The sequence below is a fragment of the Labeo rohita genome, chromosome 20, assembly GCF_022985175.1.
Source record: "Labeo rohita strain BAU-BD-2019 chromosome 20, IGBB_LRoh.1.0, whole genome shotgun sequence".
Classification (NCBI taxonomy): Eukaryota; Metazoa; Chordata; class Actinopteri; order Cypriniformes; family Cyprinidae; genus Labeo; species Labeo rohita.
In genome coordinates this window covers 23285327-23298554 of record NC_066888.1, presented here as the reverse complement: position 1 = coordinate 23298554, position 13228 = coordinate 23285327, and the positions used below count along the sequence as shown (strand labels likewise).

The 13228-nt window shown below is 32.1% G+C and overlaps 1 protein-coding gene across 1 annotated transcript in view; it reads right to left on the bottom strand.

Moving 5' to 3' along the window:
- Positions 1-13228, bottom strand: part of cd2ap (CD2-associated protein) — a 52067-nt gene that overhangs the window by 13932 nt on the left and 24907 nt on the right. Inside the window, exons 7-11 of the mRNA XM_051138696.1 lie at positions 11059-11152; positions 10626-10720; positions 7718-7816; positions 7472-7525; positions 2399-2435 (exon numbers count right to left, since the gene is read on the bottom strand). Of these exons, the coding sequence (XP_050994653.1) occupies positions 2399-2435; positions 7472-7525; positions 7718-7816; positions 10626-10720; positions 11059-11152 (379 nt within the window). The remainder of the gene's footprint in view (positions 1-2398; positions 2436-7471; positions 7526-7717; positions 7817-10625; positions 10721-11058; positions 11153-13228) is intronic.

The following is a 13228-nucleotide window of genomic DNA, read 5'->3' as shown; positions in this document are numbered from 1 at the left end:
ACTAAAGAAAAGCTCTAGACACAGCAGATAAAAGAACAATGTGACTTCTTAGATAGACGCTTGAAGAGAATAGGAAACATACAGTCAATGACTTGCATTTCCTGTGTGGGTTGGAGAGACAGACCAAATCTTTGCAACCCTCTATGCAAGCCGTCTTTAAAGCAGTTGGGATGATGTGGTGCCCTTTGATGCGTAACAACATCCGCTTTTTTGTTTGCATGTTTTGCAGACAAAAGCTGTGAGGGACTGACAACCATTTCAGCTACATTATCTGACTCTACATCTGCACTGCCAGATCACATGATTTTGTCCCTGCCACTCTAAACTACTCAGTCTTAACTTTAACATCTGATATTTTCCAGTTTTGATCAACTGGACTCCTATCCAATTTACTATGTACTAATTATTACTCCATTTGAACATGAACATAATATTAAATATCTTACAAACCTTAATATTTCAGTGACGTTCATGTATCACATTAAATGTAAATGTGATAAAATAAAGTTACATAGCTGGTTTAAAAAACTTTGGTTTTCCAGCAATTGGTTTTATGAATTTATAGCTGCATGGAGTATTATTATAGCTGTATATATTATAGCTATATATATATATATATATATATATATATATATATATATATAAACAATAAAATAAAATAAAATAGTTAAATTAAATCAAATCAAATTAATAAAATTTATTTTTAAACAATGCAATTAAATGATGCAATTGTATTAAATATCAAATAAATAAACATAAAATATAAAAATAAAAATGTAATTAAAAAGTTTCAATGAAATCAAATCTAATTATTTTAATTTCTTTTTAAATAATGCAATTAAATTATGCAATTTTATTGAAGATTACATAAATACATTTAATTAAAGTTCAAATGAAATCAAATGAAAGTATAGTAATTTCTTCTTAAATAATGCAATAATAAATGATGTAATTTTATTAAATATTAAATAAATAAAAAAAACTTAATTGAGTTAAAATGAAATCAAATTATTGTAATTTCTTTTTAAATAATGCAATTGTATTAAATATTAAAATAAATAAAATAAATCTAAAAATTTAATTAAACATTGTAAATTAAATCAAAATAAAATATTATTATAAAATATGAATATTAATAATAATACTTCTTTTTAAATGCTGCAATTAAATGAGGCAATTTTATTAAATATTAAATAAAAAAATATTAAAAAGTTAAAATAAAATTAAATTATTGTAATTTATTTTTAAATAATGTAATTAAATGATGCAGTTTTATTAAATAAAAAATAAAAATAAAAATGTATTAAATACTATCAATTAAATAATGTATTATTAAATATAAAATTAAATCAAAATTAAATTATTAATTAATAAATTAATTATTGTCATTTATTTTTAAATAATGCAATTAAATGATGCAGTTATATTAAATATTAAATAAATAAAAATAAACATAAAAAATAAATTAAATATTAACATATATCACTCTGGTAAATATAACACATTAAAAAACAATTATGCGATCAATGAAAATAAAGTCAAAGTAAAGAAATTCCCCCTAAAACATAAGCGACTACAAAATAGTGAAAATCTATCCTCGCTATCGTTAAGTTGAGCTAAAAATAAATCAAGAACTAAGCAAGAGGTGTGCAAATGATTTTCAATGCGCCGTCATGAACGTGTGGGCACACATGGTCTCCGTGTTCAATGTAATAATTGAATATGCCAAATTAGCTGGCATCACCTCTAATCTTCTCAGCATACACCTGCATGCTTCTCTGAAAACCACAGGGGAAGCAGCTCAAATCAATATGCCATTTTGCACCAGTTATTATCTACTCGCACACTGACGCAGACATATTGGTATGTTCCCTTCGAGTACCACTAGCAAGGGCCATCAAATCATGTCAGGTGCCTGTAGCTACTAATCAAACATGTTTTGAATTTTGAAGGTGGCTGGCAGGCAAACACAAGCGAAAGATGTTTGATGACAATGAGCTTTAAAGGCACAGTTCACCCAAATACAGAAACTGTGTCAGTGTTGGTAACCAAACAACTGCCAGTCACAAATTGACTTTCATAGTTTGGGGACCAGCAACTGTCTCTTCTGTGTTCAACGGAAGAAACAAGGTTTGGAACAACTTGACTGAGTAAATGATGACAATTTTCCTTTTTTGGGTGAACTGTTCCTTTAAATCGATCACAGGGCTTTTGCGGCTTTTATCAAATACTTGAGTCGTTGAGCATAAACTCAGCAACCAGAACACGTATGCTGACACTTCAAGTGCTTTTATACCTCAGTGGTCTCACAGCAGCTTAAATTGAAAAGAGAAGAGTAATGTAATCAAATTCATGCAGTCAGTGAGTTGTTAAGTAGCATGTTAAAGATGTGATATACCTGTGGTTTTGGATGGTGGTGGGGGCTTCTTTGGCTTCTGTGGAGAAACAACAACAACAACAAAAAAAAAACAAATCTGTGATTTAAAATCTAACTTAAACCTGGAAATAAATAACTTAGGTCTGGTAAAACTGGAAACAAATGATATATTGACAAAGTAAAGGTCTTTAACAATGTGCATTATTTTAGTGCTGTCAAACGATTAATCGGATCCAAAATAAGTTTTTGTTTACATATGTGTGTGTGCTGTGTATATTTAATATGTATATATAAATGCACACACATGCATGGATGTATTTAAGAAAAATATGCTGTTTATACATTAAATATATTTATATATAATATTAATTATACGAATACAAATATTTACATGCAAATATGTAAATATTTTCAAAATATATACTGTACGTGTGTGTATTTATATATGCATAATAAATATACACAGTACACACACATATATTATGTAAATAAAAACTTTTATTTTGGCTGCAATTAATCGCGATTAATCATTTGACAGCACTAGGTAAAGTAAGCAAATTATAAGGGTCAATTTTTTGAAATTGTGATTTATATGCGACCCTGGACCACAAACCCAGTCTTAAGTTGCTGGGGTATATTTGTAGCAATAGCCAAAAATACACTGTATGGGTCAAAATTATAGATTTTTATTTTATGCCAAAAATCATTAGGATATTAAGTAAAGATCATATTCCATGAAGATAGTTTGTAAATTTCCTACTAAAAAGCAATTTTTGATTAGTAATATGCATTGCTAAGAACTTCATTTGGACAACTTCAAAGGTAATTTTCTCAATATTTAGATTTTTTTGCACCCTCAGATTCCAGATATTGTTGCATCTCGGCCAAATATTGGAATATTTTCAATGGAAAGCTTATTTTTTTCAGCTTTCAGGTGTATTAATCTCAATTTTGAAAAATGTACCCTTATGACTGATTTTGTGGTCCAGGGTCACATATTTTCTGAAAGCTGAATAAATAAGCTTTCTATTGATGTATGGTTGATATATTGTATGGCAATATTTGGCCGAGATGCAACTATTTAAAATCTCGAATGTGAGGGTGCAAAAAAAAAAAAAAAACACAACTCAAAATATTGAGAAAATCACCTTTAAAGTTGTTCAAATGCAGTTCTTAGCTATGCATATTATTAATCAAAAATAAAGTTTTGATATATTTACGGTAGTAAATGTACAAAATATCCTCATGGAACATGATCTTTACTTAATATCCGAATGATTTTTGGCATAACAGAAAAATTGATAATTTTGACCCATACAATGTATGTTTGGTTATTGCTACAAATAAGAATACAAATAACATGAACCTTTTTCTCAAATTGCTATGCTGAATATACTTTGTAAACGCCAAAAATGCATTAATTCAGAAAAAAAGCCAAGAAGGAGGATCTTTAACTTTGCAATTCAGGTTCCCATAACCCTTAGAGGCTGAATAACGAAATTTCTGATAAGCTCAGCAAATCAAAATCAGTAGAAACTGAAACAAATGAAATTGCTAAAGCTGGAAATCCCCCAGCCGCCTTTTGATGGCTCTGGAAGATTTGATGACTCTTGCAACATATCAACATATCAATGAATGGGCTGCAGTGATAAATAGCAGAATAAATCACCTTACTTAACACATATAATCACAGCAGGAGAGAGAGTTTAAACATTTGCAAATTACATAGATATGCATCATTTATGATGAGGACACCATGTACATGCATGACTTCTTTCATGTAGCACGTGGGTCTTTCATGTACAGAATTTTAGCATTCATTCACTTATGCATGACAACTTATGCATGACCAATTCTGCATGCTGATTAAGATGATCGTGTAAGCGTTCTGCCACACTTTAAGAACAAAAAGCGAGTTCATTATTTAAACCCCTAATCAACATACCACCCTAAGGCATTTAAAAAATAAATTAATAAAAAAATACATAATTTAATTAATGAGAACTGGCCATTTTCCACAAATATCCAGGCAAAATGTTCAAGCGGGTGCCTAAAATTAATCTAAAATAACTACACACTACAACACAAGTGCATGTGTTCAAAACAGGGATGTCATTAACGATTATCTGTCAATTATTCTTACAATTAATCAAGTAATTATTATTAATTTTTTGTAGTAATAAAAATTAACCTAAGCCTAAGTGAACAATAGCCTTTAAAATGACTTAAAATACATATATAATAGCAATGAGGCAAGTAATCATATTGATTTAACAAAACCATTTTGAACAAAACTGTTAAATAATGTAAACCATAGAGCTAATATACGTTAGGTATTACAACAAATGCCTGCAGAGGGCACCAACGACCTGACGATTGTTTTACACTTCATTGCACATTATCCGTGTTTAATATCGACTCAGCAACATTTAATTCAAATGTCCACTTAATCTTTAATATTTGGCCATTTCTTTACGATAGAAAAGCAACAGTCACTGTCATTTCTTGAATGTGGTCATCAAAACGTGTAAACGCACGGACGTAACCTACACGCATGTTAATAATTAAAGCACATATATTAAACCTCCATGGCATATATTTATTTAATTAAATAGTAGCATGTGTGAATTCTTAATAGCATTATGCTTTATTATGATTTTTGAATGCGTTTTAGTGTGTGGAGTGCGCCACTTCCGGTCTTCTGCCGATTACTCAACACGGGCAAAATGCAATGAAGGATTTTTTTAAATCAAATACTTGAATATAATCGAGGAATCGTTGCAGCTGTAGTTCAAAACAAGGATTTTAAAGGAAAAACGCAGGAGGATAACGACATAAGCCACTGGAACGCCACTCTCTCGTGAACGTGCGTACCACAGTTAGCGAAAGCTAGAGATTACAGTTTATAAAGTTTTAAATATGGATATATTTAATGCACAAATGCATCGTTTTGATTCAGAAGTCCTTTATTAACCCCCGGGAGCTGTGTGGAGTACTTTTTATGATGGATGGATGCACTTTATTGGAAAAATCTCAACAGCCATTCACTTTCATTATAAAGTGTAGAAGAGCCAGGACATTTTTTATAATAACTCTGATTGTGCTCATCTGAAAGAAGAAAGTCATATACACCTAGAATAAGTAAATCATGGGGAAATTTTCATTTTTAGCTGACCTATCCCTTTAAGTACATAAACGGGGTCAATTTTGATTTCATGCTGACATTATATTTAAAGTTTTAGTTCACAAGTTCAGTTTTACCATATGCCACTATTTCTGGATTCAAATTTGAGCAGGTTTATGAATATCATCATGGGGAAAAGAAAATCTGCTGTTTTATAAGAATAAAAAAAGAGACACCAGCAGACAACCTGTCAATAAAAGTTTGTACTAGGGATGGGCAATGTTTCTTTGTCAGTATAGTTTTCTGGCTATTCCAAATATGGCTGGAGGGAAAGAAATGGCCACTCCAACTATTCAGGAAAAAAATGAACAAGACGTTGTTTAAAAAAAGCCAAGTAATTTGGAACTACAGCTTTTTAAAGTCCTGTTCCCCTCACTGCTGGTTAACATATTTATGTTTAACTAAAAATAAGGAAGTCTCATGGTTCAGGAGGGGGAAAAAAAAGTCAAACAAATAGCACTTTTAAATATATTAAAAAATATTTTAACTGAAAAATGTTTTTATACTTTATATTTATATACATTACTTTATGTTTATTAAATGTAGAAAAGAAAAAATTTCTATAGAAATTTCTATAATGGTACTTCTTTGTAAATGAACACCTAGATGCAGCATAAATGTGTACATGCAGCTGTTTACTACAGCAATTACACTGAATAGCCACATAGTTTGGTTAAATTACTGTCACAGACAGTTCAAGCAACCTCAACGGTTCACGATTTAGAAGAAATTATACTGGGACCTTCTCAAACCAACCCTATCTATGAAGAAATCTGTTTGGGGCCAGAGAGAGCCAAAACAATTTCCTCTCCCTCAACATCAGAGACATACCTGAAAATCAAGGGCCAAGGGGTTAATATTCAATCGCTTGTGACATACACAGAAAAATAGACAAACAGCAGACCAGATCTTTTTGTTCAAATGTAAAAATAAAAAAAAAATCTTCAGTTTACCACTGAAGCTGATGCGTTTAAACACTGGAATATGTATTTACATATTACGTTATACAGACAGCTGCTACTGTCATAAAATAACAAATATACTAATCACATATAAATGCATTACAAATAGTAATAGATTAAAATGCCCAACATTGTGGTACTACCACATCTTGGGTACTGTTTATTCGAATGCACTATAATTGCATTCCTGTAAATGCCCTCTGTCCCTTTCATTCCTAATGCTGAGATCAATGTCTCATCATCTGACAGAATGCTTATAGGATAAAGGACTGATCATAGGCTCCTTGGAGTCAGTTCGAGGAATGAACACTTTCACATTTTCATGAACTGCTCCCTGACCTCCACAAGCCATCACATGAGCTTCAGCTCATCACATTCTCACTGCAGCAGCACAAAGACAATCATTCACCAATCAGGTTGAGAATAAAAAGAGTTAAAAAAAAAAAAAAAGAAAAAAGAAAAACACTTATGCTGGGAGCATATTAGCCCATGACCTCATTCAGTGGAGGGGTATGAGGCTTTACAGAATTCCTCTGGAAAATGGACGTGGCAGAGCACAACTTTTGCCCACACAAACCCTCTGTTTGTTCTGCTAGCTGGTGCTTTGAACAAATATTCTGCTTCTCACAATAAAAAGGATCTGTTGTTCCACAGTTTGCCAAAATGTGGTTAAACACACACCCTCAGGGTAAACTTGAAAACCCCAAAGCTAAAATGAAGCTGTGTTTGTGAAATATGCGGTGATGATACGGGCCTGTTATTAATTTAAACACTTCTTTCAAGCTCAGATCCTCAAGAGTAAAATCCAAAAAGTCAAATCTTAACTTGATATTGTCTGTCCCTTGATATTGTCTGTCCTGACCTCAAAACTAGTCGTTTTGATTTTTCACTTAATATGAAGTGTACTCCAATAATTAATTTTCTGACAAGAGGATAAGCATTGCCTACCTCCTCTGGTTCCTGTTTAGAAGATGGTTTAATGGAGCCTTTGGATGTGAGTGTCTGTATAGAGGAAAAAAATAAGAACTTTTGATTAGAGATTATTTTTTAAGAAGACTTCACTTCAACTAATAATAGCTTAAAAGTAAATGTTTACGATTTCCGAAAGTAGATTTGATTGTGTGGCTCAATTTCCTTTTCAGAAAATGACAGCTCCCAAGGTAAACATCAAAAGCTGCATAAATGTAAATTTACCTCTTTGTCTGTCTCAGCAATCGGAGTTACAAAGTTGTCTGGGAAAACTCCCTCTCTGCCGCTGACCTCTCCTCTCCACCAGCCTGGCTCTCCTGTGTCCTAAAACATCAAAACCATCAACCACTCCGAACATAAATTTCTCATTTCATAAAATACACAATAAACCTCAAAAGCTTAAATCACATCATTATGAATGGGAAATGTAGACATATCCCTTGCCACTAGATGGTGCTCATGTATAAAACATTTCCAACTTTGATCTGCTTCCTGCTCAAGGTTTTTGACAAACATTACTTGACTGTGGGAAAACGATGTCCACGTGTCTTAAATGAAGCAAGCACATCCTTAGATTGCTAACAGAACAAAAGCCATTGGTATAAATACAACAGCTACAGTTTCATAAATATAAACTCTACAAAAGACTACAAAAACTCCTATTATTTCTGATCACTGTAAAACAATTTCATATCAGAATCAGCATCTGAGAGTTCTATATTACCCACAATTTCATGACAGCTCATACAGGTTTTTGTAAACAAAGACTATTTTCATCTTAGGGTGTTTTTTTCCCATTTAAACCATTAGTAAGAGTGATTTAATCCATGCATCAGATGTTAACACTTTTTATATAATTACGCTGTATAATAAGTAATTCTAATATGCACTATTGACTCTACCTCTCAGGCATAATTTGCAGAAATGTGGACTAACTGCCTAAGCTTGTTTGCGTCAGGTAGTGTTTTCACACACCAGACTAAACTACAGTGCAGGATATAGACTAGTTGGCCTAAATGAAAAGGGTAGAAGTGACTGGCTCACAGGCTCACACGTTCACACATTTAAATGCCAAAACTGGTTTGCATTGCTCTCTGATGGCTAAACAAAGCTCAAAGTATTACTCCTATTTTATTTACCAATCATGTAAGTAGTTGACACATTAAGCACTGACAGCTGTGTCATGCAGTGTGACATTATATATTACATTTACATTACAAGAAATGAAACTACTTTTGTATTATTGTACAACTATTGGATGTGACCCTGGACCATGAAACCAGTCATAAGTAGCAGAGGTATATTTGTAGCAACAGTCAATAATACATTGTATGGGTCAAAATGATGCCAAAAAATCATTAGGAGATCAAGATCATGATTCATAGATATCAAGATCATGATTCAAGATATTCTGTAAATTTCCTACCACAAATATATTAAAACTTAATTTTTGATTAGTAATACACATTCCTAAGAACTTCATTTAGACAACTTTAAAGGCAATTTTCTCAATATTTTTTTTTTTTTTTTTGCACCCTCAAATTCCAGATTTTTTTAAATAGCTGTATCTCGGCCAAATATTGTCCTTTCCTAACAATACAATCACCATACATTAATGGAATTAATCTCAATTTAAAAAAAATCTACCCTTATGTCTGGTTTTGTGGTCCAGGGTCACATATACGCAGTGTTATGACTGAATATTCACAAAGAACTATAAATGAGAACTGCAAAAAAAATCTAAAAGGTGATTAAAACACGAAGCTGATTAACCTGCTGATATTTGGCTATTTAGAAATTATTAACATTAACTGATAACAGTGCCCACTTGGCTGATTAACAAAAGTGATTATTTCGCTTAGTATTACTTTTAAAATTTACCAAGTATGGAAGCCCGCTTCCACCACTGAATAAAAAAATAAAAGGTCATTGCAGGTCACTTTGTATCTCACAATTCTGTTTTTCTTCCTCGCAATTGAAAGTTTACATCTTACAGTAATACAAATTCACAATAGCAAGTCTGACATTTTCTCAGAGTTGTGTGATATAAACTCACTGGATGAAAGATTGCTAGGTAAATTATAACAGGTTACATATGCAAATTCAGTGAGCAGATGCTGAATTTAGTTTTTTTTTTTATCCGAAACAGAGTAAGAAATCTATAAGTATTTAGTAAATCCTCTGACCATCATACAACATCAACGTGCAATTGCAAGAAACAAAGTCAGTTCTCAATCTGACTTTTTCCTCACAAATGTGAGATAGTATCTTGCAGTTCTAACTTTTTTTAATCAGAACTGTGAGGTATAAACCCGCAATTGCGAGTTAAGTCCACTTCTGAGGGGAAAAAAAGATTATTTCAGAATTGCAAGTCTATATCTCACAATTCTTACTTAACTCACAACTAGGTGTTATAAAGATAAAAAGTCAGTTTTGAGTTTATATCTCACAATCCTCACTTTATTTCTCAGAAATGCAACTTTTTTCTGAGTTTTTCTTTTCCTCGCAACTGCAAGTTTATATCATGCAATTCTGAAAAAAAAAAAAAAAGTTTATCTTCCAGTTCTGACCACATTTCTCAGAATGGCAAGCTTATGTCTCACAATTGTGAGAAAAAAAGTCTGAACTGTGAGAAAGTCGCAGTTACCTTTTTTTAAAAACTTTTATTCAGTGGCGGAAACGGGCTTCAATAACCAAGCACCTTACAAACGGATAAGGAAATAATTTGAAAGAAATTCACATATTTTGTAAATTAAAGTTTTTTTTCCTTAAAGAAATTCAGCAAATCAGTCAAAAAAACAGTAATTATTTACAGCAATAGAAAACTCTTTCCCTTTTTTTATATAAAATAATGTAACTACTATGTAATTTATTTAAAAATACCTTTTAAAAATGTACAGATTTATTATTACATTTTAATAGGATTTTTTGGACACAAACTTGTTTTATTTGTTTTCAGATGTTCAATATTTGTCATCTCACAGATACTTTTTTTCTGTAACTACACATTACATAACTTACATGCGTAATGTTCCTATCATGGATGCTTTGTCTTAAAAATGCTTCCTGAATATGTTTTGTTTATTTAGAGATCTCTGTGGTTGGGTTGACATTTGCTCAGCCTGGTCCGTACCTTGCTCAGTACGTGGATGATGTCACCCTCCTTTAAATCCAGCTCATCTTGGTTAGTTGCTTCATAGGTGAATATGGCCTTGCAGTATTCTTTTACTGTTAAAAAAAAAAAAAAAAAAAAAAAAAAATTACAAAAAAGGCTTACAAATCATACCGTGATTTGTCTTAGGTAGCTACTGGAGACTACTACTAAAAACTTCTTGTGGACATTTATTAGTAAAGCACAAGGTGTAATCAACTTTGAATACTAAATGAAAGACATACTAAACTATCATTTGGGTTTAGCTAATAACCAGGAGGAGGAAAACTCATGTCAGACACTCATAATCACTGCACTCAGTATCAGCCATCCATGTCTGGCGTATTTCCATAAATCTCCTGTCAGTACTTTGGTTATCACAAACAGCTTCATGTCAACGTTCCTATGAACTCACCTTTTCCTTTGCTCTCTGCTTCTTTTTCTCCTTTAGGGGGTTCAGGAGTGCTCAAAAGGGTGGGTTTTGTGGCTGATGGTAATGATGGAATTGGCTAAAATGAAGCAGAATCACAAATGGATTTACTGACATGGCAGCCACACAAACACATGCAGTTGCACACTGGAAGGTACAGACTCTGAGACAGGTCAGCCATGCCTGGATGAAAGGATTGCTGGGTAAATTTTATCCACTGTTACATATATGCAGATTCAATGAGAGTGTATGCTGAATTTAGTCTTTTTTTTTTTTTTTTTTTTTTAACCCAAAACAGAGTAAGAAATCTATAAGTATTTAGTAAATCCTCTGACCATCATATCACACGATGACATGTTATAAATGCCTCTGAGGTTTTGATATGAGATGATTCAACTGATCTGAATGACATAATGGGATGCAAAATGTGACAAAAAGGGAGAGAGTAAGTATTGGTTAAATGTATTAATATTGTAAACAGCGATAACAGACTTAAAACATTACATGGAAGTTAATTTGTGGCACATTAAACAAATATAATATGATGTACACTAACAATTAAAAGTTAAGGATCAATAGGTTTTCTATTCATCAATGTATCCAGAAAAAATGATCATGGTGGGCATCATTTATTGATCATAAAAAAAATGCTTTTTAAATACTAAATTAACATATTAATGATTGAATGTATGATTTCTAAAATATCATATGACACTGAAAACTGGAGTACTGGCTCCTGAAAATTAAACTTTGCTACTAAAGGAATAAATTACTTAAATTAAACTAAATTTATTTTAATTGAAATAAAATTTCACAGTTTTACTGTTTTTACTGTATTTTTGATTACATAAACGCAGGCTTGATGAGTATTTGAGAGTTCTTTTGAAAGTTAGTGTACTATTAAGTGAAACAGAAAATTCAGGGGGAAATGTAGGATGTGGTTGAACAGGCCCCTTTTCTAAACGACCGTGTTATAGCTTCCAAAAGGGTAAATTTTAACTTTTTTTGATAATTATTGACCGAGAGAGTCCAGAGAATTGTACTGCAGTGTTTTCTTCCAGGCTGAGCGAAAAACCTAGGACTAGTTTGCAAAAGTAGGTTTTTTAGATCTTCATTTAACAAACGATTTGACAGCAGTGGTTCTAGAGGCAAATTTGTCAGGAATGAGGAGTTCTATCATATGATATGAATATCGGATAGAGCTCTTACATAAATGTTCTGAGTTTGGCAGGGATATCTCATTCCGTTCAGGAGTTATAGGCATTTTACTAAAAGTGGCCCTGCGCCTTTCGAACGTTTTAGCGCCCCTTTACAACGACAAGTCCAAAGTTCAAGGCTCTTTTGATAATTATTGATATTCACTCCAGAGAATATTTCTGCACTGGTTTGGTTCTGATCGGATGAAAACCTAGGACTAGCTTGCAAAAGTATATTTTTTAAAAAAATGCAAAATTTTAAAAAGGTTTAGGTGTTATGAGCAATTGTAACGCCCCCGTCAAGCCGACTGGGGTAAGCCTTCGTCACATTGTAGGCATTGTGCGTACTACCATCCCTCCACGTTTCAAGTCTCTACAACTTACGGTTTATTCTGCATGATCAGTTTCACCTGGCGATCACTGATCCGTGACCATTCTAACAATTACAATAGGGTTTCAGCGCTATGCGCTTGAACCCCTAAAAATAGTGAAGAAAACATTGTATGCACAAATGCATACACAAAATTAAATAACTGAACTACTTATTAAACATTATTTTGAAATATTATGTAACATTAATTTTTCTGACCAATATCAGAATATTAGACAAATATTTTCTCTACTAACCAATTTAGATTTATATCTACCAAAAACATCATTGCAAAGCACAAAGCAGAAAATGTCATTATACAACAACTGAGACAACAGCAGCAATAAAAAAAAAAAATAAATTAAATCACCAAGGAAGGTACAAACTTTTTATACGTACATTGCATGATTTATTTCTTAGTGTTTCATTGTGTAAAATTTAGCTTCAGTTGTACCCCAGTTTGAATACCCTTAAAGGAATAGTTCACCCCAAAATTAAAATTCTCATCATTTAATCACCCTCATATCTTTCCAAACCTGTATACATTCCTTTCTTATGTTGAACACAAAAAAAAAAACATTTTTGAAGA